This window comes from Nelumbo lutea, chromosome 1, assembly GCF_056320005.1.
Source record: "Nelumbo lutea isolate HS-2025 chromosome 1, American lotus-T2T, whole genome shotgun sequence".
Lineage (NCBI taxonomy): Eukaryota > Viridiplantae > Streptophyta > Magnoliopsida > Proteales > Nelumbonaceae > Nelumbo > Nelumbo lutea.
The window spans coordinates 160,082,058-160,106,785 of record NC_142684.1 but is presented as its reverse complement, the minus strand read 5'-3'; the positions used below and the strand labels follow the sequence as shown (position 1 = coordinate 160,106,785).

Sequence of the window (24,728 nt, the reverse complement as noted above, 5' to 3'; positions counted from 1 at the left end):
ATATATTTATAAAAAATAAAATATTGGATACATCTCTAATATTGTGCATTCATTATTTTAAACAAAAATAAGTTTTATACATAAGAAATAATTTTATCAATAATGGAAATGTAATACAAAATTTAATGTCAACCTAGAAATCAAACAATTTTTATTTTTAGATGGTGGATTAGTGGTTTGACTTAAATGATACCATAGACAAACAAAAATTAAGTTTGAAAAGTACAAAATATTTTATATAATGTAAATGAAATATATAATTTAAAGGGAAAATTATTATCAAAGTCAGTTCTACATTTAAAATTAGGTTATAGGTTGGTCCAGAAACCAACAAAACTATGACAACCGGCTCTACCTTTCAAATTATAAAAACTCCCGCCATGTCATCGGAGGCTTATGTGGCTATTGCCAACATGGGACTTTTAGTCCATGTTGGACACAACAAAATACTTATACCAAAAATATGTTTTCAGTTTCTCTCTCACTCCCTTTGTCTCTCAATCTCCTTCCCTTCTCTCTCACTCTCATAGTCATCTCTCAATCTCCCACTCTCTCTGTCTCTACCACTCTCTCAGATTCGGTCTGTAGCCAAATCAAAACCTCTCTCTCTCTCTCTCTCTCTCTCTCTCTTATTGTTCTCCCTCAATCTTTCTTAGTCTTCTCCCTCACTCTCCCTCTCGGTCAACATATATCTCCTTCTCCCTCAATCTCTATCATTCTCCAATTGGTGTAAATTTTACAATCAAGAGTTTCTTATGAATTTTTATCAAATTCGTGTAATAATTTTTGAATCATACCAAGTTGGTCTCATGTTCTTTTATACGATCTGATTAATACCATATAAGTGTGTAAAAAAATAAAAGAAATGAGAGAGGGAACGGGAGAGAAAATGAAGGAGAACGATAGAAATTAAGGGACAATGAAAGATTGACCAAGAAAGAGAATGTGAGAGATTAAGGGAGAACGATAGCTAGAGAGAGAATGGGAGAAATTGATAAAGATAACGTAAATACAAAAATCAAAAACCATATTTATTTATTTTCAAATCACATAGTTGTTGAGCAGATAAAGATGACTGTGAGTGAGATGGTGAGAGAGGAGAGAGAAAGAGAGGGAGAGACTAAAAACCCTTTTTTTTTTGTTTTCCAATCACCCAACATTAAAGGGCAATTTCAATATAAGCTTTTTGTTGTGTCCAATATGGATTAAGAGTCCCATGTTGGCAACAACCACATAAGCCTCTAATGACATGGTGAAGGATTTTATAATTTGAAATGTAGAACCGGTTATCAAAGTTATGGTGATTTATGGACTAACTTGTAACCTAATTTTAAATGTGCAACCGGCTTTGACTATAATTTTTCCTAATTCAAAACTAATCCAAAAACAATGCTATTTTCTTATCTAGATGGTGGGTCAATGATCCAACTTTTCCAAGAAACCCATGATGTCATAATTGAATAACAAATATTTAAGTTTATTTTTAATCATATTGTTATTTTTGTTAATTTTTTAATTTCTATCTTAACTATGATATATCTAAAATTCAAGTAATTAATATGAAGATTTTTTTCTCACGTGCAACACATATGCTTAATTCTAGTCTTTGTAAAATACACATATGTTGATATATATCATATTATATATATATATATATATAACTAGTGTATGGGCACGCTTTCATATGTACAAATAAATGCTATAGATATAAGTTGACATTATATATAGGGGTGTCCACGATTTAGTTAACTAAACCATGGGTAATTTTTGCAAACTGAATTGGTACCACCGGTTTTTTCCATTTCTCCAAATCGAAATCGAATTGGTACTACGGGTTAATTCGTTCGTCGATTTTGGTTTTTGATCGATTCGGTTCTTCAGTTTTTTGGTTTTTTATATATATTTATATAAATATATGTATAATATGCTACATACATATAAATATATATACTGGTCGGTTCAGTTAATCGTGGTTTTTTGTAGGTAAACCACAACCAAATTGATCAGTTCGGTTAACTGCATTTTGTGATTCAATTTTCTTGATTCGGTTCGGTTTTTCATGCATGGACACCCCTAGTTATATAGTTAAATTTAACTAAGCAATTAAAGGGCCATTAGATAATGGCCCAAGTGGTGAACTGAATGGCTTGAGAAAACAACTAAATAGAGAAAATATTCAACGACATATAATCAATATCCAACTTCAATTTCAACCATTGATGAGTTAAAAACCTCCTTAATAACACACACACACACACACAGAAGCAAAAGATTGTATATGATATTCCCAAAACCATGTATTTACACTTTCAACTCAGTTTGGGAAGAGTATAAATAATACAAATATATATGCAGGTGTTTGATAAGTCTTTTTAGAAAGATATAAAGACTATTTGGCAAGAGGCTATTTATCATGCAAAAAGACAAAAACTTTCTCAAAATTTGAAAATTTCAATATTTTTGGATTTCATGCATGCATTTTCTAGGGGTGAGCATTTTCTAGTTTTCGGTTAAAAACCAAATTTAATTAACCTATATATATCATTATTATAATATATACTAGCATGGACACGTGCAATGCATGGGATTTATTAAGTGAAAGCTAAATAACAGAAAGGGTCATTTACTAAAATACCCCTTATAGTTTCATGGATTTACTAAAACCTACCATATAGTTAGCATTTCAATAAAACACCGCTTATAATTTGCAATGGATTTAATCAATTTTCCATTAGATGGTAGTGGAAAATGATAGTGTTGACCCTAATTATCATTTAAATAAATTTAATCAAAAGAAAATAAAAACAAAAATGCCATTTTTGCCCTTAATAAGACATGGGCAACTACTCTATTGGCTATATTTGGTCAATTTTGTTTTATGTACAAAAAAAGTGTTAATAGTATTTTTGGAATAAAAAATCATGGGCCTAGTGGCGAAATAAACACTCCTTTATGAAAGGTTGATTAAGTAAATAAGTTGTAAAATATATGGGATGTTTTAGTAAAATGAAAACTATAAGGTGCGTTCTAGTAAATGACCCAAAGTCCCTAATAAAAACACATAAGAGTATACAATTGTTTTATATTTTCCACTTTTTAAATAATTAATAATTATTCATATTTTATATACTACTTTTAATAATTTTTTTATAATACAAAAATAACGATAATTAATTTTAGTTAGGTTTATTCATCAAACTGATGAAACCAACCAACCTAATCAACTTGACCCGAGTTGGTCGGTTTTCTAGTATTTTAGTTTAGCTTTGGTTCAAAAATTTCCTAATTCAACCAAGTTGGATCAGTTTCACTTTGGCTATTTGTAAGCCGACCAAAATCGAATGACCTAACCATGGATATATATTAATTATTTATATTTTAAATATAATTTATAATATTAAAAAGTGCAAATTTCCCATATTTCTTAGTCTAAAATGTTTTATATCATAAATCTAATTTTTAAATTTATTTTTTAATAATTGCACTGTAATTTTTAAAATTAAATTTAGTTTTTAAGTTTAAATCATTTGAATCGACTGACTAAACCAAAAAATCGACTCAAATTAATACAACTTGAGTGGGTCGATTTTTCACAAGGGTAAATTTCTTAAACTACCCTTACTATTTAACTAAGTGACTAACTATACCTTTACTGTTTAACTAATTGACTAACTATACCCTTTATGTTTAACTATTGTTTTAGAGTATTCCTAAGTTTTCTAACAATTGTCTAAAACATTTTTGTCATTAACAACGTTAACAGAAATATGAGAAAAAGACTATTTTACCCATTATTTTCCTTCAAATTTTCACAATAATTCGTCAGTTTTCCTGTATATGCGAGAGAGTGATAAAGCTTTGCACATCCAAACAGTTGAAACTTCCTTAGGTGGTTGCTAATGGAGTGGGGAGGTACTATACGAAACCTGTGTAGAAACTTGGCTTCTCCTGAAGGTGTGGCAGATGCAATAGAACAAGCCTTTCCATATCTTCATTTCATCTCCGACATTTCTCTTCCATATGGTAACTTTGTACTATTGTGCCTTTTTTCCCTTTTCTGTTTTTTTTTTTGTCTATTTCCTTGTCTAAACTTTGGATCGAGGTTGAAGTTAATAGGGCTTCGCATATTACAATTTCTTGTCTCTCTGTCAGAACACCCATCTTGTTTCATTGTAGCTCCGGTCTCTACCATTCCTTTGTTTGTCTACCTGTGTCTCTCTCTCTCCCCCTGTCGAAACACCTATCTCATTTCATCGCAGCTCCACCCATCTCGTTTCATCGCAACTCTAGCATTTGCATTCCTCTCCCTCTCTCTCTCTCTAGTTTCTGGATGTTTAGTAATCCAACAAAATCTCTACTGTTATGCCACCGTACCTACTGTTGGTTGGGCTCCCTTCCCACGTGGAAGGCCCACTAAAATAAAAAGGGGGGGGGGGTAGAAGTCGAAGAGGCTCATAAAAAGCAGCCTCACGTGTCTTTGTATTAGCAAAGACAGTTATGAGCAAATAAAACTTTCTCGGTAAGTGGGGTGAATTCGAACAGTTCGGTGAAGCTTTCCACCGAAAATAGAAGAGAGAGAGAGAGAGAGAGGAAAGGAGAAGAGAGGTTTTTTGAGTTTTCATGGGTGAAGAACACAAAACTGCATGGTGACCCTTTCTCCGATCGTCTTGGGATTTTAGTATGCAGTTAATGGTGCATCAAGTTGCATATCTACTGGTTTGATTTGTTGTTCCTCTTCTCTATTATCATTTTGGAGAAATTTATTTTTGTCTCTGAGTTATTTGGTGATATGTGATGAAATCCACCTTTGGGTGAGTAGTTGTTGCTGATAGCCTCTAGATTTACTACTAGAGAAGAACTTTGTTGTATCCCATTGATTTATTAGTGGAAGCTTTTAAGTGGCTAGTTGCCTGTGGTTTTTCCCTTTGTTTTGGAGGGTTTTCCATGTTAAAATCTTGTGTCTTCTATTTGTGGATTGTGTTCTTATTATTGCATATAATTTTTCTACTTGGTTGGTATTGTTTGGCTTGCATGTCTATTTAATTGCACAAAGAGGAAAACAAAATTATTTTGTTTCGTTCAAATATATATATTTTGTTATTTAGATGTTGTGAGATAGTAGGCTTTTTCTCAACAAGTGGTATCAGAGGCAAGTTATTTTGAGGAATTTCTTGTGCTAATTAAATGGAGGACTCGACCAATAACAACAGTGGCACTATGATTAGGCTCACTGATTCAAACTATTCAATATGAAAGTCTAGAATGATGGATATGCTCTGTTGTTATAACTATGAAGACACTATATTAGGTGATGAAGGTAAACCAGAGGGTATGTCTGATAAAGACTGAGAAAAAATAAATAGAAAGGCAGTTAGAAAGATCAGGCAATGGGTGGATAATTTTGTGTATCAACATGTTGCCAATGAGACTAATGCCCATAAGGTGTGGACTATTTTGTAGGAGTTATATGAGAAAAGAAATTATCAAAATAAAGTTTTTCTTTTCAAGAAGGTTATGTGTTTGAGATATCAAGATGGAACTTCTGTTTCTGAGCACTTGAATGTCTTTCAAGGTATATTGAACCAGTTGGCCACTATGGAGGTAAAGTTAGATGAAGAGATTCATGCTATGTGTTTGATTAGTTCTTTGCCTGACAGTTGGGATACTCTTGTGGTTTCTCTCGTAAACTCTTCTCCAAATGGTGTATCCACTTTGAAAATGGTGAATGAGAGCATGTTGAATGAGAAGAACAGAAGAAAAAACCGAGGGTTAACAACACATAGTCAAGTTCTGGTTACTGAAAGGCAAGGGAGAAGTAAAAGTAGAACTCCAAAGAATTGTGATAGAAATGACAGGTCTCGAGGAAGATCCAAGTCAAGGAAAGAGATTAAGTGTTGTCACTGTGGCAGGCCAGGACACAAGATGTTCCAATGTAGAGTACTTAAGAGGGAACAAAGCAAAGAAAAGGGCGAAGAAAAGAAAGGAGAAGCCAATACTGTAGCAGCTGCAGTTAGTGATGATGTTTGTATTATATGCAATGGTGGCAGTGTCAATCTCACATGTCATGATTCACAATGGGTTGTAGACTCTGGTGCTTCGTATCATGTCACTTCTCGTCGTGATGTTTTCTCTTCATATTCTAGTGGTCAGTTTGGTCATGTGAAGATGAGGAATGATGAAGAGTGCAAAATTGTTGGTATAGGAGATGTCTGCCTGAACACAAATATTGCATGCAAATTGCTCTTGAAAAATGTAAGGCATGTTCTTAAGATTTGCCTTAATTTGATTTCCACTGGGATGCTTGATGATGACAACTGTCATAAGTACTTTGGTGAAGGAAAATGAAATCTCACTAAAGGGTCTTTGGTGGTAGCTCGGGGAAACAAGTGCAGTTCTCTCTATGTGACAAAGGCTAAATCTTGTGGGGGAGAGGTAAATGCAGTTGAAGACGCTTCCATTGAACTTTGGCATACACAATTGGGTCACTTGAGTCAGAATGGTTTGCGGATTCTTTCAAAGAAGCATAATGTTCCAGGTTTGAATTTTTCTGACTTGAACTCATGCTCTCACTGCTTGGTAGGTAAACAACACAATTGGGTCCATACTGATGTTTGTTCTATGGATTCTTTGAGTCTTGGTGGTATTCACTATTATATTACCTTTATTGATCATCATTCTAGAAAAGTCTGGGCTTATTGTCTGAAGATCAAGCTTTAGATGTTTTCAAGTATTTTTCATGCTGCAGTTGAGAGGGAAACTGGAAGGAAGTTGAAATGTGTTCGTGCAGATAATGGTGGTGAATACAGAGAGCCATTTATAGAGTATTGCAAAACTCATGGGATCAAGTTTGAGAAGACAGTGCCAAAAACACCTCAACACAATGGTGTTGCAGAGAGAATGAATCGTACTATTAATGACAGAATTAGATGTATACTCTCTCATGCAAAGCTATCTAAGTCCTTTTGGGGGGAGGCAATGAGAATAACAGTTGACTTGATAAATCTTTCTCCTTCGGTTCCTTTGAATGGTGATGTTCCTGAGAAGGTTTGGAAAGGAAGAGATGTATCTTATGATTATTTGAAAGTTTTTTGCTATAGGGCATTTGTGCATATTCCTAGAGATGAGAGATCCAAACTTGATAGTAGAACGAAGCAATGTATTTTTCTTGGGTATGGTCATGAGGAATTTGGGTATAGATTTTGGGGTCCAGTCAATAAGAAACTCATCAGAAGCAGAGATGCAGTGTTTCTCGAGGATCAGACTATTGCAGACTTTGAAAATCCAGATAAGCCAAAGTCTACAGATCATGAACCAGTTAACCTAGGTATGGTTGGTCCACCAGCTATAGATACTGGAAATAGAAGAGATGTACAAGAAGATCAAGATGAAAATACCCCTCTAGTTGATAATGGGCCAGTAAATGAAGAAGAGCAAGCAGATGAACAGAATAATTTAGAGCTACCAGAAGAGCCTCAGTTGAGAACTAGAGAATTATCAGGAGGTTTTGTCTCATGAGAAGAAACAAGAATGGTTAAAAGCCATGTAAGATGAAATGAAATCCTTGCATGAGAACCATACTTATGATCTGGTAAAGCTACCAAAGGGTAAGAAGGTCTTAAGGAATAAATGGGTTTTCAGATTGAAAAATAAAGAAAATTGCTCACAACCACAATACAAGGCAAGACTGGTTGTAAAGGGGTTTAATTAGAAAATGGGTGTTGGCTTTGAAGAAATTTTCTCACTTGTTGTGAAGATGTTGTCTATCAAAGTTGTTCTGGGATTGGCTGCCAGATTAAACTTGGAAATTGAACAACTTAACGTGAAGACCACCTTTCTCCATGGTAACTTAGAAGAGGAGATTTACATGGAACAACCTGAAGGCTTCGTGAGACAAGGTAAAGAAGGTCTTGTTTGTAAGTTGAGAAAGAGCTTATATGGGCTCAAGCAGGCACCCAGACAGTGATACAAAAAGTTTGACTCCTTTATGGAAGCTAATGGGTACAGTAAGACTACTTCTAATCACTGTGTTTATAAAGAAATTCTCTGATAATGATTTTGTTATTCTCTTGCTTTATGTGGATGATATGTTGATTGTTGGTTATGATGCTGCTAAGATCAACAAGTTGAAGAAAGAACTCAGTAAAGCTTTTGCTATGAAGGATTTGGGTCCAGCTAAACAGATCCTTGGCGTGAAAATCATTCGTGATAGGAAGAACAAGAAGCTTTGGTTATACCAAAAAAAGTACATTGAGAATGTTTTAGAGAGATTCAATATGAGCAAAGCAAAACCGGTTGTATCTCTACTTGCAGGTCATTTCATGCTTAGTTCCAAGCAATGTCCTATAAGTGAGAAAGAGAAGGAAGAAATGAAGAATGTGCCTTATGCATCTGTAGTTGGTAGTTTGATGTATGTTATGGTATGTACAAGGCCAGATATAGCTCATGTTGTTGGTGTTGTTAGTCGCTTTCTCTCTAATACAGGAAAAGAACATTGGGAAGCTGTGAAATGGTTTCTTAGATATCTTAGAAGTACTTCAAGAGTTTGTTCGTGCTTTGGAAGTAACAAGCTAGTGCTAGATGGTTATATAGATGCAGACATGGCTGGTGACATTGATTCTAGAAAGTCTGCATCAAGGTTCTTGATTACCTTTGCAGGGGGAGCTGTTTTGTGGCAATCAAAACTGCAAAAGTTTGTTGCTTTGTCTACTACTGAGGCTGAGTATATTGCTATTACTGAGAGCTGTAAAGAAGTTTTGTGGATGAAGAAGTTCCTGCAAGAGTTGGGTCATAAGCAAGAAAAGTTTGCTCTATACTATGACAACCAGAGTGCAATCCACCTCAGTAAGAACTCTACTTTCCACTCATGTTCTAAGCATATAGATGTGAGGTATCATTAGATTCGAGATGTGCTAGAGATGAAATTGCTACAACTTGAGAAAGTTCATACTGATGATAATGGCTCAGATATGATGACCAAGACTTTGTTTGCAGGAAGGCCATTGGCATGGGGCTGCCACCCTCCACGTGAGAAGTGACGGGGGGATTGTTGGTTGGGCTCCCTTCCCATGTGGAGGACCCACTAAAATAAAAAGGGGGGGGGGTAGAAGTCGAAGAGGCTCATAAAAAGCAGCCTCACATGTCTTTGTATTAGCAAAGACAGTTATGAGCAAATAAAACTTGCTCGGTAAGTGAGGTGAATTCGAACAGTTCGGTGAAGTTTTCCACCGAAAACAGAAGAGAGAGAGAGAGAGAGAGAGAGAGAGAGAGAGAGAGAGAGAGAGAGAGAGAGGGGGAAAGGAGAAGAGAGGTTTTTTGGGTTTTCATGGGTGAAGAACACAAAACTGCGTGGTGACCCTTTCTCCGATCGTCTTGGGATTTTAGTATGCAGTTGATGGCGCATCAAGTTGCATATCTACTGGTTTGATTTGTTGTTCCTCTTCTCTATTATCATTTTGGAGAAATTTATTTTTGTCTCTGAGTTATTTGGTGATATGTGATGAAATCCACCTTTGGATGAGTAGTTGTTTCTGATAGCTTCTAGATTTACTACTAGAGAAGAACTTTGTTGTATCCCATTAATTTATTAGTGGAATCTTTTAAGTGGCTAGTTGCTCGTGGTTTTTCCCTTCGTTTTGGAGGGTTTTTCACATTAAAATCTTGTGTCTTCTATTTGTGGATTGTGTTCTTATTATTACATATAATTTTTCTACTTGATTGGTATTGTTTGGCTTACATGTCCATTTAATTGCACAAAGAGGAAATCGTTCAAATATATATATTTTGTTATTTGGCTATTGTGAGATAGCAGGCTTTTTCTCAACACCTACCGCATACCGCATTCAGTCTTAGCTAGTTTAGTATCTGGCTCGTCGGTGGGTACTTCGGCATTGAACTGAGGGGGTATTCCTGATCCTAGAGGGGAGCAGAGCAGAAGATGCTCGTTGATGGCCTCTAACACTGCACAGAGGCCGCCAACGTTTTCTCAATCAGAGCCCTAATCGAAGTTGGAGCACTCAAAGACGAGGGGTCATCGGAACTTCATGACTGTAGTCAGAGGTGAGGAACGGTCATCCCCTGCTCTGCATCCCACTCCCCAATAGAAGAACCAATTCCTCCAATAGTGATTATCATCATCGTTGTCGGTGTCTTCATGCTTTCCCAATCACCTATAAGAAGGAAATTGATAAGTTTTAGTTCTTGCTAGTCAAACTTTGAAATCGGCAGTTCATCGATTACATCATATTTCTGCTAAGGTGTAGTAGTAATAGTGAGCCTTTATTCCATCTATTTGGATTTCTGGTATAAGTGGGATCCACGTACCACCAGATTGAGCCACCGCCACCAGCCCTGCTACAAAAAGCCACTCCCCTTTCTCTACCATGCACTCCACTGCAACCATATTTCCATCACCAACCGCTACTTCCAAACACCTAACCCTCACTGAACCCATTAGAGCCTATGTAGACCTCCTTATAATTGAAAATTCTCAGATTTTCACTACCAACCTTAGTCCGACAGTACAACCCCAACCTTGTCCGACTGTACTGCTTTTCTTTTCATAACACTGATGGAACAGGAACCATTACTGAACAAGCGGAGCAATTGGGCATGAACTAGAATACCCACTGCGTATGCCATTGGTGGGTGGCTTTGCTTGGTTTAGAGTTCAGCAATCTGAAGCTACTGGCTCTACCGGACGACACTTTCAAATGCCATTCCTGGAAAACATATCTATAGGCTGATCAATCAGCAATAACAGCCTCTCTCTCTCTCTCTCTCTTTCTCTCTTTCTCTGTCTTTCTTTAAATTAATACAGATTCCTACGTACGTTAAGAAAGGGTGTGCATCTAGAAAGAAGAATTCTCATTCAATGGGGGTCTGCCATTTTTTGCACGTTGGATTGGTGTCAGAGAATTGATGCCATGGTGTCAAGTATACATCCTACGTTACAAGGTGAAGTCGCCTTCACCGAATCAGTATCTGGTAGAAAGTAGGCTTAATTCATTTGATGCGCTTTCTACTTCTTTCTCTGTTTGGGAGAATGCCACTAGCTGCTTTATCTTATTCCTTTGCTAGCTGTTGGGTCAAATATTTGGTCTACAATGTGAACCAAAACAATTAATGCTGAGCCAAAAAGAGGGGGTTTTTAAACGGGTCGGCAGATTCCAGCTACTAGAGATGCCAAGTAGTGGATACTTACTTTTATCTTATAAGGCCCGACCCGTATAAGATCGAAGTGTGTCAGAACTCAGAACTACCGACTAGAGAGGTTAATTAGAAGTTGGATTAAACTAGTTAATCTGGACCAGTAAAAAGAAATTCAAACGCTGGCATGTTTGCATTTCGTTGGGGTGGCATCTGACATGTGATCAGCAGATTTTTTTATTTATTTTTCTTTTTTACATGGAGGGAGTTTTCTTTTTGACATTATCTCCTATAGCTCTCGCTCTCGTGGAAGGCAGGAGGAGCGAGCGAGAGAGAGAGAGAGAGTCCTATATAAGAATGGGTTGGTATTGGGTACAGAGGCATCAATAGTAGTAGAAGACCAGTTTGTAGTAAAGCAGCAAAAGCCTATCTTATAGTAATGAGTGATTGATTAGTCATCTGCTGCCATGGCTGGAGAGGAAGAAGGGCATGGTGATCATCATCAGTATACTCTGGATGGCACCGTCGATCTCAAAGGAAAACCTGTCCTTAGATCCAAGAGAGGTGGTTGGAAAGCCTGTTCTTTCATTGTTGGTACATCTCTCTCTCTCTCTCTCTCTCTCTCTCTCTCTCTCTCTCTCTCTCTCTGGTTTGAATAAATTTACAAGGGATTAAGAGGTGGGGACAAAGTGAGATGCACTGAGACAACAGAGTCTGCAGCCATGCAGCTGGTTTCATCCCACACCTCCATCGTTCTAAGTGATGCCTTTATATCATTAGATACTTTGAAGAGCCACTACCACTTTAGGAGTGTACAGGAAACTATGCATCTAACTTGAAAACTTCCCCTTAGTTCTCAATCTTTTCTACTATGAAGCCCTCTAAAACGGAGGAAATCAAAGGAAGCCTCCTTTTAGGCTATTATATCCCTAGCTAATTAATTATATCGATGATTTCCATACTATTTCCAACCATGAAGATAGTCTGGCTAGTGTTGTTGATGAATCCGATTCCATAGCTTTTAGTCAAAGTCTCTGTAACCAAGTCTCCTTCCCTGCATTTGGTTCACCAATAATTGACTATATCAAATATTTGTTTCTTAACATAGTTTAGTTTACTCCCTCAATAATTTGCTTGATTAAATCAATGTTCTTTTCCCAAATTCAATATCATTTTCAAGCTCTTCCATGAATTCTTTATAACCATAAGTTACTCTTATATATGTCACAACATGATGAATTGATTGACTTGTTGTCTTTCAGTGAATAAGTTATGTAGGAGGTTATATGGTATCTTAATGGATGAAACTAGAACTGAATCAATTACTATATCCTTAAATATTTTATTTATTTAATTATTTTATCTATTGATAGACAAAACAATAAGCCATTTAGTTCAGCCACTATCAAATTGCCGACCTCTTATATATCAGCCACTTGTTAAGTTACTGATCTCAGCTTAAAGTTATTTTGGATGTGAACTGTTCATTCAGCTATTGTATTTTTTTTTTTTTCTTTTATTCTTCGTGGGGCTACACAACAGCTAACGAGATTCCCTGTAAGTAAAAGCTCTACACATACCCTGAAAGCATAGGAATCGAGCCACACAATAGGAACATCTCCTCATAAATATAACATATATTGTACGGGACTCAAAACTCCCTGACAGGAGATCCAGACTCACACAACAGGAGTAGCCCATCTCTCAAATCCATAACCCTCCAACCTTAATCCCAAGTCTCCAAAGATCCTACCAAGTACCTATGGAGCCACCATCAGTTGGTGGGCTTTGGTCTGTAATACCCCTTCTATCATTGTTTATATGAAACGACCCATCAACAGGAATCTGGGTCAACTTTGGTAGATTGATCTTGCTTGACCCCAATCTATGTGCCAGTTTGAGAGAGCTTTAAGTGCAGCAGATTCCAGAAATCCGATGTGGGCTCCATACAAACAGCCTATAAGCTATATTTGATTCAAAATATGGAAAGCCTAGCTTACTGGCTTCAAATCAACTGAACTAGCTTCTTTGATCGAATAGCTGAATTCAGCCCTTCCAAAGGGGCCCTAACTAAAGAAGTAAAAGCTGATAGAGAGAATCACATCATGTGAAAAAAAAAAAATAGTGGAAAAGGGTTGTTTTCTTTCTAGGCACATTCACATGCACCTAAAGTAGCAATACTTATACTAGAATAATAGATTTTTTTTTAATTTTAATTTTAAGTCAAGAAGGTCTCCTTTCCTGGGCCCTACCTTTGAAATACCAGCCCATCTCCTACCAGTTAAACCAACCAACCACCAGGAATCTCTACATTTTTATATGCTCTGCCGGTGTCAATTAACTGCTAATTTATACTTGCTGATTGCTGAAATTGTGGACATGCAGTTTATGAGGTGTTTGAACGTATGGCTTATTACGGTATCTCGTCGAATCTGGTCCTTTACTTGACAAGGAAGCTCCATCAGGGAACAGTCAAATCTTCCAACAATGTCACCAACTGGGTCGGGACCGTCTGGATGACACCCATCTTGGGTGCATACGTTGCTGATGCACATCTGGGCCGTTACTGGACCTTCCTCATCGCATCTGCCATCTATCTCATGGTAATATGTTGCTTCATGCTTCACAGAGTGATGTCTACTGTCAAGTGTGGGACCTTTGGAAGTCATTGACCACCTAAGTTTGGGCTCAATTTCTTCACATGAACCCATACGGAATCTGTGGTGCTTGGATCTGTCTGGCGTAGTAGGAAGACGTCCCTTTGGACCTCTTGGCGTTATATGTAGTTTGAAACAGACAGATCAACAAGAATATCAAAGTCTCCTTGTTGACTCATTCTACGTAAGAAGGGTCATAGTTTTCAAAGTCCAGGTTGGAGTTGGAGAGAGAAATTTTCCATTTCTTTAAGCCCTACCCATCATGTTCCTAACTGGGCCTCCATGGGCTTTCATTTTTTTTTCTTTTTAAATCTAATACTTTGACTTTTGATGACAGGGGATGAGTCTTCTAACACTAGCAGTGTCAATCTCTGCTCTGAAACCACCCCCTTGTCAGCAAATAGTTGCAACTGACTGCAAGAAGGCCTCAACAGCGCAACTGGCTGTGTTCTATGGTGCTTTGTACATACTGGCATTGGGCACTGGTGGGACCAAGCCAAACATTTCAACAATTGGGGCTGACCAATTTGACGACTTCGACCCAAAGGAGAAGGCCCATAAGCTCTCCTTCTTCAATTGGTGGATGTTCAGTATATTCTTTGGGACTCTCTTTGCTAACACTTTTCTTGTGTACATTCAAGACAACGTGGGCTGGACCCTAGGTTATGGGCTTCCCACAATTGGGCTTCTCGTATCCGTCATTATCTTTGTGGTTGGTACACCACTCTACAGGCACAGGGTACCCACAGGAAGTCCCTTCACTAGGATGGCTAGAGTCATAGTGGCTGCCCTGAGGAAATGGAGGGTGCCCATTCCTAGTGACCCCAGAGAGCTCTACGAGCTTGGCTTGAGGGAATACGAAGAGAAAGGGAAGTTCAAGATTGAGTCCACACCTTCCTTGAGGTTAGTGTTAGTTTCCTGGGCTTGTCATTTAGTTTTAAGACTTTTTCTGTAAGTGCTTTTCCTCTATGTAATAACATTTTTGTTGTTGTTGTTGTGAATGAATGCAGGTTCCTGAACAAAGCCTGTGTAAAGACAGAGTCCAACACTCCATGGATGCTTTGTCCAGTAACCCAAGTAGAGGAGACTAAGCAAATGCTCCATATGATCCCAATCTTGACAGCAACGTTTGTGCCCAGTGCAATGATCGCTCAGGTCAATACCCTTTTTGTGAAGCAAGGGACCACTCTTGACAGGAGTATAGGGAGCTTCCAAATTCCTCCGGCCAGCTTAGCCGGATTTGTAACAATATCCATGCTCATCTGTGTCGTGCTATATGACCGATATTTTGTGAAGATTATTAGGAGATGGACCAAAAATCCTAGAGGGATCACTCTCCTTCAAAGAATGGGAATTGGCCTTGTTTTTCACATTATAATCATGTCAGTTGCATCTCTTACTGAGAGACATAGGTTGAGTGTAGCCAAAGATCATGGGTTAGAACAAAATGGGGGGAGAGTTCCTCTCAGCATTTTCATTTTACTACCTCAGTTTGTGCTCATGGGGATGGCTGATGCGTTTCTAGAGGTGGCAAAGATTGAATTCTTCTATGATCAGGCACCTGAAAGCATGAAGAGTTTGGGAACTTCTTATTCCATGACCAGTTTAGGGATTGGAAACTTTCTTAGCAGTTTCCTTCTTTCCACAGTGTCTCACATCACCAAGAAGCATGGCCACAGGGGATGGATTCTAAATAACCTAAATGCGTCGCACTTGGACTACTACTATGCATTCTTTGCAATATTGAACCTCTTGAACTTCATCTTCTTCATTGTTATAACTAGGTTCTATGTTTACAGAGCAGAGGTCTCCAATTCAATGCAAGTGCTCAAGGAAGACATTCAGATGAAGTCACTTAAGGTCACTAACCAGGAGTCTGGGACTTAGGCTGATTGTTGGATCTAGTGAGAGGAGAAATCTACAACACATATCCTTAAATGTTTGCAATGATTGACAAATTTGCACCAGCTTCATGCATGCCGCCGCTGCCTTCACCAACAAATGTGGCATTCTAGATTGTAATAATTTGTGTCAAGTGAAGGATGGATCACTTAATTTGTGTTGCATGTATATTTGATGTAGTGTAACTCAAATTAAAATGTATTGCACTGTTATATTGAAATGAATCCAAGGTCCAAGGAGATTGTCTTGCTTGCTTTTCATTTCTTGACTTGTCTAGAAAAATTAACTTCAAGGAAAGAGTGGAGATCTCTTTTCACAAAGAATAGCCAGGATTGGAGATAGATTTCTATGAAGAAAAGATTTTTGTTTCAAGAAAATTTGAGCTTGATAGGTTTAAGAGCTCAGCTACAGCTACAGCTACGATGCGTTCACTGACATTGTCTTCACATTAAATCCAGTCTTAACCAATCAACCCTTATTTCTCATTTGTTTGATTTTTATAAAGTGTACTTTCACATTTAACAATACGTGAACCAAACATATCATTGGTCTACATTTTATCTTTTTTATTGCACGGTGGAATGCAGCAAATATATCATAGATTTTGACTAAGTTAGATCTTATCTTGGGAGATGCCACAGTAAGTTATTTGGATCTAGGAGATGATGATCTTACTTTCAGAATTTATTACATAGGTGGAGGGCTACAGACCCCTGCAGGTTTGTTGTCATGATAATACAAAAATAAAAAATAAAAATAAAAACAATTTAATGTATTATACAAGTGTATTTTTGGAACGTAAATTTAATAGAAGCATGGGTTTAATTTCTTGTCTTATACATTTCTGTTTGTGGTTAAGTGGAGATTAGACGACAAATGCCTAAGGTTATTTTTGAAAACCATGGGAATGCTTATGCTTGTTTTTTTAAAAAAAAAAAAATGCATGGGGTATAGAGGTGTAAACGGAGTTCAAATTCGAATGGAAATGATAATTTGAATTTGGGATAAAATACAAAAACCTCCCCTATAGTTTAATTTTAACATTTAAAGAACTCGACAAAAACCTCCCTTCCGTCACTGATTCAGACGTTAAACTGATGCATTAATATTTTTCAAATACCCATATTACCCTAGTTTACATATATTTTTACTGAAATACCCCTGTTTCATGATTGATGGTCTCTCTATTTCTTTGTCTCTCTCGGAGAGTTAGGAGAGAGAGGTTTCTGCAATTCTTTCACAGTTATCTTCTTGCTTAGTCTTGTCGAGCTTTTGTATTTGCTTACTTGGTTGGCAATCCCTACCAAACGTCTTGCTCAATCGGTTGTTGTTTTCTCCTGGCATTAGAAACAACTACCCTATAGCAATAGTGACGGTGCATGTTAGCAATGGGAATGGGAAAAAATACAAAAAGAAGGAAGAATGACAAACATCCATAAAGCCTGGTCTCCATTTCCATGTTATACCAGAACCACTTCCATTTGTTCTCTGAAATGAAAAATGTGAGTCACTTTCATGTTTTATGAAACCACAGTAGAAGTTGAAAATCTGTAATACTGTTAAAATCAGAATTTATCATGAAAGAATGCATCTGTGAGATAAAGAATTAAGAACTCGGTCAAAGAACTGACCTTTTCGAGGGCATCGAGACACTATATGCATCCAGAATATGATTTTTTTTTAGTCAACATCCAGAATATGATGAATTCTGACAATTTCATTCCAAATTATTTATGGCAGCCATCGGTGTTGCATTCCGGTAGGAAGTAATATTAAACGTGGTGGGGCAGCTCGGTGAGCTAATCTGGTGGAGCCAAATTCCACAAACAAAGAATCGCATCGCACGTTGAATTTGGATGAGGAATGTGAATGTTACGACTCTGGAGCGAGCTCTGAGTGAGTTGACGCACATCTATAAATCATCCGGCATCATTAGACCATACGATGACGTTGGTGTGGCCACAGGAACTTGAAGTTTTAACCTAGCATATCGGACAACAACGACTACGATCGAGGTTGATAGCATTTTTCATTGGCACCACCGAAGAGCTCATCAGAGAGGTCAAGATGGCATATTTGTGCTTGTGTTTGGACGAGAAAGGCAAGAACAATGTTTGTAGTGGAGAAGTAACTGATTTTTAGAGGTTTCTAGGGATCGCTCTAAAAATATGACGGGATTACAATGATGGATTCAGAAGGAAGAGAAGTTAGAACGATAAAACAGGTAAGTGCAATAAAGAGGTCAAAGGGAGATTTTTTTAGTGGATTTTTAAAGAGAGCTATAAAAAGATAAAATAGGTACTTAAGAAAAATGATGCATCAATCTAACGCACTAGGGTTGCAACTTGGGCCGGGTGATCAGGTTAGGGTTGAAATTCCTGAACCTGACCTTAGTTCAGGTTGGGTTAGGGTTGACCCCTTAGGCAACCCGACCCCCTATAGTACTAGACTATTAGTCTACTAGTCTACAAGTCTACTACATGTAATTTTTATGTGTGACCTATCAAATAAATTCAAATTATTTGCTTGATCCTATGAATTGTTATTAGTGATTTTATTTTCATAATTTTATGTTTTATTATTGTTGATTTCATAAATTTATATTTTTGAGAAAAAAATCTATCATAAGTCATAACTCATGATAAATAAATACTTATTTTTCTACTAGATCTTAAGGGATGGGAAGGTTGGGTTGGGCCCAACCCAACCTGAAGTTGACATCGGGTTGAGTCAGGTTGGGTTAGGGTTAGGGTTGAATAGGTTGGGTTGAGTTAGGGTTAGGGTTGGGAGTTTAGAACATAGATTGAGCTAGGGTTGGCCTCAACCCGACCTAACCCGGCCCAACTTGCAGCCCTATAACACACAGAAGGAAGGTTTTTATTGAATACTTTAAAAGTTTAAGCGAGGTTTTTTGTTAAAGTAACACTATAAGAGAGGTTGTTATGATTGTCAGAAACTTTAGTGGAATTTTTTATATTTTGCACTTAAATTTCACTCAACATCCGGATGTTTAAAGGACCATCCGAATTCAAATTTTACTGGATTATCACATATTTGAATTCCACTAATTAATTAGAATCTCTAAATTATAATCTGAAATCTATAATCGAACACTAACTAATCAGGTGGTATTTATCAAAATTCATGGATGGATTTTGATTGGTAAAAGCTCTTCCGATACCATGTATTTCCGGCATGATAGATTTTCTCTTTATTAAATTATTTCATACACAAATAACTTGAAATATGGTTTTATTAGAGAGGAATAAAGGGTCTTTGAGTAATTTCTTTTCATATATGTATATTATGTTGTAAGCGGTTCGGACAATATTTATCGGACCAAATTAGGCTATACCCGAATTCAGTCCCCTTATATCCAATCTCAAATGCACAATTGAATATCTGAATACTGTTCCGGGGTATGTAACAATGGTTGAAGTGGCTGAAGTGGATGAATTATTGCCTTGCTTTTTAGTGAATAAACTAGTCATAAATAAAATATTTAAGGGCGTATGGTAATTGCCCCAGTATTCGATCCATTCAGTCATATATGAATTAGAAACTCAGTCATGGGTCATGGCTTATTCACTCACTAAAAGAAAAGAAAAGCAATATGTTATTCAGTTCAGCCGATTCAGCCATTATCAAATATCGGCTGTCATCATCTTTTAATTTACATCCTAGCTAGCCATTACTCTTTTTGCTAATTAAGAGGTATGATATGAAGTACAAAATTGGGCAATAGAAGATATATTAATTAAGAAAAAAAATACAATGAAATGTTAAAATGATTTTGTAGTGTTACTCTCTACTGTGGTAAAACAAATTAAAATAAGGAATTTGATTAGCTAATTCCATCCTTTGAACCCTCATCCTCTAGAGTGTTTGCCTTCTCTGGAGAAACCTCCATGACTCTCTGCAGCTCCCTTTTTGATTCCATAAAGTCGACATTATAGACATAGAGCTTGGCAACAAAGACAAAAAAAACAAAGTTGATCAAGCTCAATGCTGCACTCAATCCGTAGTAGTAGTCCAGATGGGACTTGTTTAAATTATCCAAAATCCAGCCTTGGTGACCATATTTCTTAGTAACATCAGAAACAGTAGAAAGAAGAAAACTACTAAGGAAGTATCCAATTCCTAAGCTACTAGTGTAATAAGAGGTTCCAAGGCTTTTCATGCCTTCTGGTGCTTGGTCATAGAAGAACTCGATCTTTGCAACCTCCACAAATGTGTCAGCCACACCCATCAAAACAAACTGAGGGAGAAGTATGAAGATAGATAGAGGGACTGTTTCATGCTTAGAAACGATGCCATTATCTCTAGCAACACTCAATCTCTTCCTCTCCACAAAAGATGCCGTTGTCATGATAATGACATGCATCACTAGTCCAATCCCCATTCTCTGCAACAGTGTAATCCCTCTGGGGTTCTTTGTGTATCGCCTAATAGCTGGTACCAGGTAGCAGTCATAGAGTACAAGGGTGATCAACATGGTGAGAGTCACAAATGCGGTGAGACATGCAGGAGGGATGTCGAAATGCAGCCCCATGCTGCGGTCCAGAGTGGTGCCTTGTTTTATGAATAGGGTCTGCAGCTGAGCCAACATGGTGCTGGGTATGAACGTTGTGACTAGAATTGGAATCATTTTTATCATTCGTTTGGTTTCCTCCACTTGGGTCACTGGACATAGCATCCATGGAGACCCGCCGGGGCCAGACTTTACTGCCGCCTTGTCCAGGATTCTGCAGAGATATTATCATCAGAAGATGGTAGAAAAACCAAAATGAAATAGCTAGGATAACAAAGATAGAATGGAGCTAGCAACTAATTAAATAGAGAGGATAATAGGAACTGACCTCAATGAAGGAGTGTAGTCAATCCTAAACTTGCCAGTTTTAGCATACTCATCCAAGCTCAACTCATGAAGCTCTTTTGGATCATGTGGAACAGGCACCCTCCATTTCCTTACTGCAGCTACTAGTACCTTAGCCATCTTAGCGAAGGGACTCCCAGCAGGTACCTTGTGCCTATAGAGTGGGGTGCCCATCAAGAAGACTAAGATTGAAAGTCCAAGCCCGAGAGTGGGAAGGGCATAGCCCACAATCCAGCCAACATTTTCTTGTATGTAGACAAGGAAAGTGTTGGCTAAGAGGGTCCCAAAGAAGATGCTAAACATCCACCAGTTGAAAAAAGATATCTTTTGGGTCCTCTCCTTGGGATCAAATTCATCAAATTGGTCAGCTCCCATGGTTGAGATGTTTGGCTTGGTTCCTCCTGCCCCTACTGCAATTATGTATAATGCGAAGTAAAAGAAACCCACTTGAAATGGCGAGGCTCGCTCGGTACAGTCGTCTTCCTTCACTCCGGGCTCGCAGGATGGTGGCCTCAGCGCCCGCAGCGAAACTGCTAGAGTCAGCAGGCACATTCCCTGTGTGTACAAGAGTTAATAAGGAGAAGCTTGGCCAAATCTAGCTAGCAGACCACAGATTTCATGTGTAGCTAGCTAGTTCTAGTATATATATTTTAATTAATTTTTGTACTGATCGCAACGTTACATCTTGATGATCATCAACTAGTTTACAGCTAGTGGGGCCCTGTTCAGAGGCACTCATGCCTATTTCACATCAAACATATTTGCAATCACAATGAATGATCTGTCTGACTCGGTCCCCTAATTATTCAATTCAAATCCAGCACTGAACATACTTGATTGAAACATTCTGAGGAAGAAATGAGTAAAAATATCGCAAGACTACGAGTGGTTTTTGTTGATCGACAGTGATCAGAGAGACGTGTTCTAATATGCAAGGTACACGTACCAAGCACCATATATGTTCGACCTATCTTGCGATAATACTTGGTTCACTGTGTCTGGAATATCTCTGCAAATTAAACTGCAGTTTCAGTTTGCATTAATGTGGATTCATTTGGATTCACCCCTGACTCTGAGTACAATTTGTATTTTGCAGACAAGCAGAAAGAATGGCTGGGTTTGTCTGAGATGGTAGGATGTATATCGCATGTAATTGTATCTGCTTTGCATTAAAGAAAGTATTTTTCATTTTTCTGTGTAAGCATGCGTATAGATATCTATCGTGTGTAATTACCATAAGATAGAGTGCTGCCGAGATGATGAAAGTCCAGTATCGGCCGAGATGGGCGTCTGCGATGTAAGCACCTAAGATTGGAGTCATCCATGCTGTACCAACCCAGTTGGTCACGTTATTTGAAGATGCCACCGTCCCTTCATGGAGCTTGTTTGTCAAATACAGAACTAGATTTGATGCTATTCCATAGTATGCCATTCTCTCAAATACCTCATACCCTACAAAAGAAGAAGTTATTAGTTCAATAGAAGGAAATTAACATTGTCAAGCTACGCATGCAGTTGATTCATTTTAATTTATTGTAGGAAGAAGATGATGGATATGTTGGTTGCTAAAACTATTAGGGCACCCTACACCAAGTATGGAGACAGTTGCTCTCACAGACAATAGGGATTATTCCATCAAGAGCAGGCATGGCCTAGGTAGAGTAGTACTGCATTTCTAGCTAGCAGTATATAGTTATTGCTTCAGTTTTCCAGGATGCACATAAACCAAACTAGAGGGTGCTTCTGAATAAGGAAACCAATCCATGAACTATCTAGACTACTTATCAATTGTTGTGATCTCAGACAATATTTAACTGAAGGATGATGAGTAGACAAAAGAAAAGTTCTCTGTTATTTCTTCTTGTTCATGAATCATCTCAGCTCTCAAAGTTCTCCATTGTTAATTATACAACCATGAAGATCAGTTGAAAGATATGAGTTAAAGAAAATGGGTATTAGATGCATGATACCCAGAAAATAGAGTGGGGAAGTCTTGAGAAATGGCAACCTTAGCTTACCTACAATGAAAGAGCAAGCCTTCCATCTCCCCCCCTTTGATCTTAGGATGGAGCGGCCCTTGAGATCCACAGTTCCATCTTGTGTGCACGCTTCCTCTCTGCTATCTCCAAGCCCCATCTCTTCTACCCCTGTCATCTTGGCACGGAGAAGGAGATAGGGTTGGAGTAGTTTATTAGTTGAACATATCATGTGACCACATGGCCTTTTTATAAAGTTAGCTCGGGTGAGACGTGAACCAAAGGACATTTACTACATTTATTAGTTATCAGTTATTCTACTTGTTTGCTTCTTAACCTCTCAATATATTTTCCTTTGGGTCCTTAATTTTTCTTCGGTTACACAAACACTGGCCAAGCAGTGGAGGAGATTTTTGTTTTGTTTTTTTTTTTTTTGGAGGGGGGGTTGAATATATAATGAATTGTGGTACTGGAAGATTGATTCCTTTTTATTGATTTATTATTTTTAAAAAATAAATAAATAGTGTTGTTACCATTGAATTGATGCTTAGACTCAGTTTGGATGACAAATATAAATATGTAATATGCAAAACCTTGTATTTTGTATGTATTTGTACTCCTTCCAAACTGAGCCTTAGAAAATAAAATCCATGTCTCTAAAATAGCAAAAAAGAAAAAATTTATCTTGCACTTAAATTAATACGTCGGACCCACCAATCCATGCAATGCAGTATGATGTTATTTTGGCTCAGTATGCCAATAGTGTACAGTAGACAACCTTGTATATTATATTTCTAACCTTAAATTTGCACCTTACATATTTGACCTTGTAACATGAATATGAATTTCATTCAAGATGGCTCCATTTGGATAAGTTCTTGCCTTTGGGCTGTGGAAAACGAAATTGAAAAAATTTTTGAGCAATTGGTAAAAGTTGCTTTCAAAAACATTACAAACTAAAGTCAAATAAAGCACTTGTGATTTTAAGCTTCAAAGCATGAAGCTTAATTAAGTGGATGAGCAGCTTCCGCGCAACTTTTTTAAGATGGGCCCCACCCAGACAGTCTATAAGCACCATTTGGTGAAAGCCCCATAAAGCCCAGAATGACTTGCCTTGACTGGGCCACTTCATGGCTTTCTGTGTGGTGCCTACTTGCAAAGCTAGATACCACTGTATAAAAGTAAAAGCCCTCCCAAGTGGAAATTTAATAGCTTCACTAAAAGCATCGCAACCAAACATGCCCTATAATATGGGGATTCAAAGCAACCTTAATTTGTATCAGCATAATTTGGCTTCCCAAAATCAAATTCATGAATATATAGCTGTATACATTCACTCACCCGAATCAACTCGAACTGTACAGTTGAAAGGATTTATTTTGAAAATGTTGATTTTAAAGATGTTGGCACCACTTGCAATCAATCTCAGTGTTGGGAATTCAAAAGAGTGGAACCGACAGATAAAGCTGCTAGTTCTACCCAACGTGAAACAATAGCAAGGTACACGAATCCTGCATAAAATTGGCTCTATACAAATTAATCCTAGGGTACCAAACCACTACTCCAAATCCTTGTTGATGGGTCATCATCAAAACCCATCAACGCTAATTAAGAAAATTAAGATTAAGTATTTACATATAATTTAACAATTCATCTCAAGAAATATAATATGTTTTGTCTTATTCAAATGCCCACCTGACTCCGGCATAGCACAATAAATTAAGGAAGATTTTACATTGATTACTCTTAATCTTGTCACATTTTAGTGAACAATTGGCTCTCTTAATATGTTGACAGAAATTGGCATAGAAAGAAGGCAATCTCTCAGCTTATTAGTACTTGTATATATTAAACAAAGCAAGAAGATGTATGTACAAAACAGCTGGATCGATCTATCTGCTAAGATATATCAACAAGCATTATATTGCAGAGATGAAGACAATGAGCATTAAAAGCCAGCATACCTTGATGAATGCAACTTATAGAACCAAGGGGAGCAAAAGGCTCTAATGGGTCCAAGGAGTTAATTTCCTGTTGAACTGGATTCATTACTTGAGAGGGGCCACGCATATATATTTATTAGCCACGTATGTAACTTGTTCTGGATGACGCTGAAGGAAGTTTTCTGTCAATCGAATTTAATAAACCAGTCACTGAACTCCACGACAGTAT

The 24,728-nt window shown here is 37.5% G+C and overlaps 2 protein-coding genes and 1 pseudogene across 2 annotated transcripts; 1 reads left to right on the top strand and 2 right to left on the bottom strand.

Annotated features, from left to right (window-relative positions):
• Positions 1 to 11,259: 11,259 nt before the first annotated feature.
• On the top strand, positions 11,260 to 15,964 carry LOC148878723 (protein NRT1/ PTR FAMILY 5.2-like). Its single transcript, XM_088965557.1, has 4 exons — positions 11,260 to 11,739; positions 13,531 to 13,748; positions 14,140 to 14,705; positions 14,813 to 15,964. Exons 1-4 carry the CDS (start codon positions 11,613 to 11,615, stop codon positions 15,687 to 15,689), a joined length of 1,788 nt encoding a protein of 595 aa, XP_088821683.1. The 5' UTR covers positions 11,260 to 11,612; the 3' UTR covers positions 15,690 to 15,964.
• A 1,424-nt stretch (positions 15,965 to 17,388) lies between these two features.
• On the bottom strand, positions 17,389 to 18,901 carry LOC148878722 (putative GPI-anchored protein At4g28100 pseudogene; annotated as a pseudogene).
• Positions 18,902 to 19,428: 527 nt separating this feature from the next.
• LOC148878721 (protein NRT1/ PTR FAMILY 5.2-like) lies at positions 19,429 to 22,771 on the bottom strand. The gene is made up of 4 exons (XM_088965556.1): positions 22,599 to 22,771; positions 21,815 to 22,032; positions 20,564 to 21,135; positions 19,429 to 20,449 (listed from the first exon to the last, which is right to left on the bottom strand). The coding sequence occupies exons 1-4, from the start codon at positions 22,732 to 22,734 to the stop codon at positions 19,549 to 19,551; spliced, it is 1,827 nt and encodes a 608-aa protein (XP_088821682.1). The 5' UTR covers positions 22,735 to 22,771; the 3' UTR covers positions 19,429 to 19,548.
• Between the last annotated feature and the right edge of the window lie 1,957 nt (positions 22,772 to 24,728).

Coding starts and splice junctions, on each gene's coding strand:
- LOC148878723 (XM_088965557.1), top strand. CDS start 11,613: ATGGCTGGAGAGGAAGAAGGGCATGGTGATCATCATCAGTATACTCTG. Junction 11,740..13,530: donor AGCCTGTTCTTTCATTGTTG/GTACATCTCTCT, acceptor GTGGACATGCAG/TTTATGAGGTGTTTGAACGT. Junction 13,749..14,139: donor CATCTGCCATCTATCTCATG/GTAATATGTTGC, acceptor TTTTGATGACAG/GGGATGAGTCTTCTAACACT.
- LOC148878721 (XM_088965556.1), bottom strand. CDS start 22,734: ATGACAGGGGTAGAAGAGATGGGGCTTGGAGATAGCAGAGAGGAAGCG. Junction 22,033..22,598: donor GGCTTGCTCTTTCATTGTAG/GTAAGCTAAGGT, acceptor CTTCTTTTGTAG/GGTATGAGGTATTTGAGAGA. Junction 21,136..21,814: donor CGGCAGCACTCTATCTTATG/GTAATTACACAC, acceptor TTGTACACACAG/GGAATGTGCCTGCTGACTCT.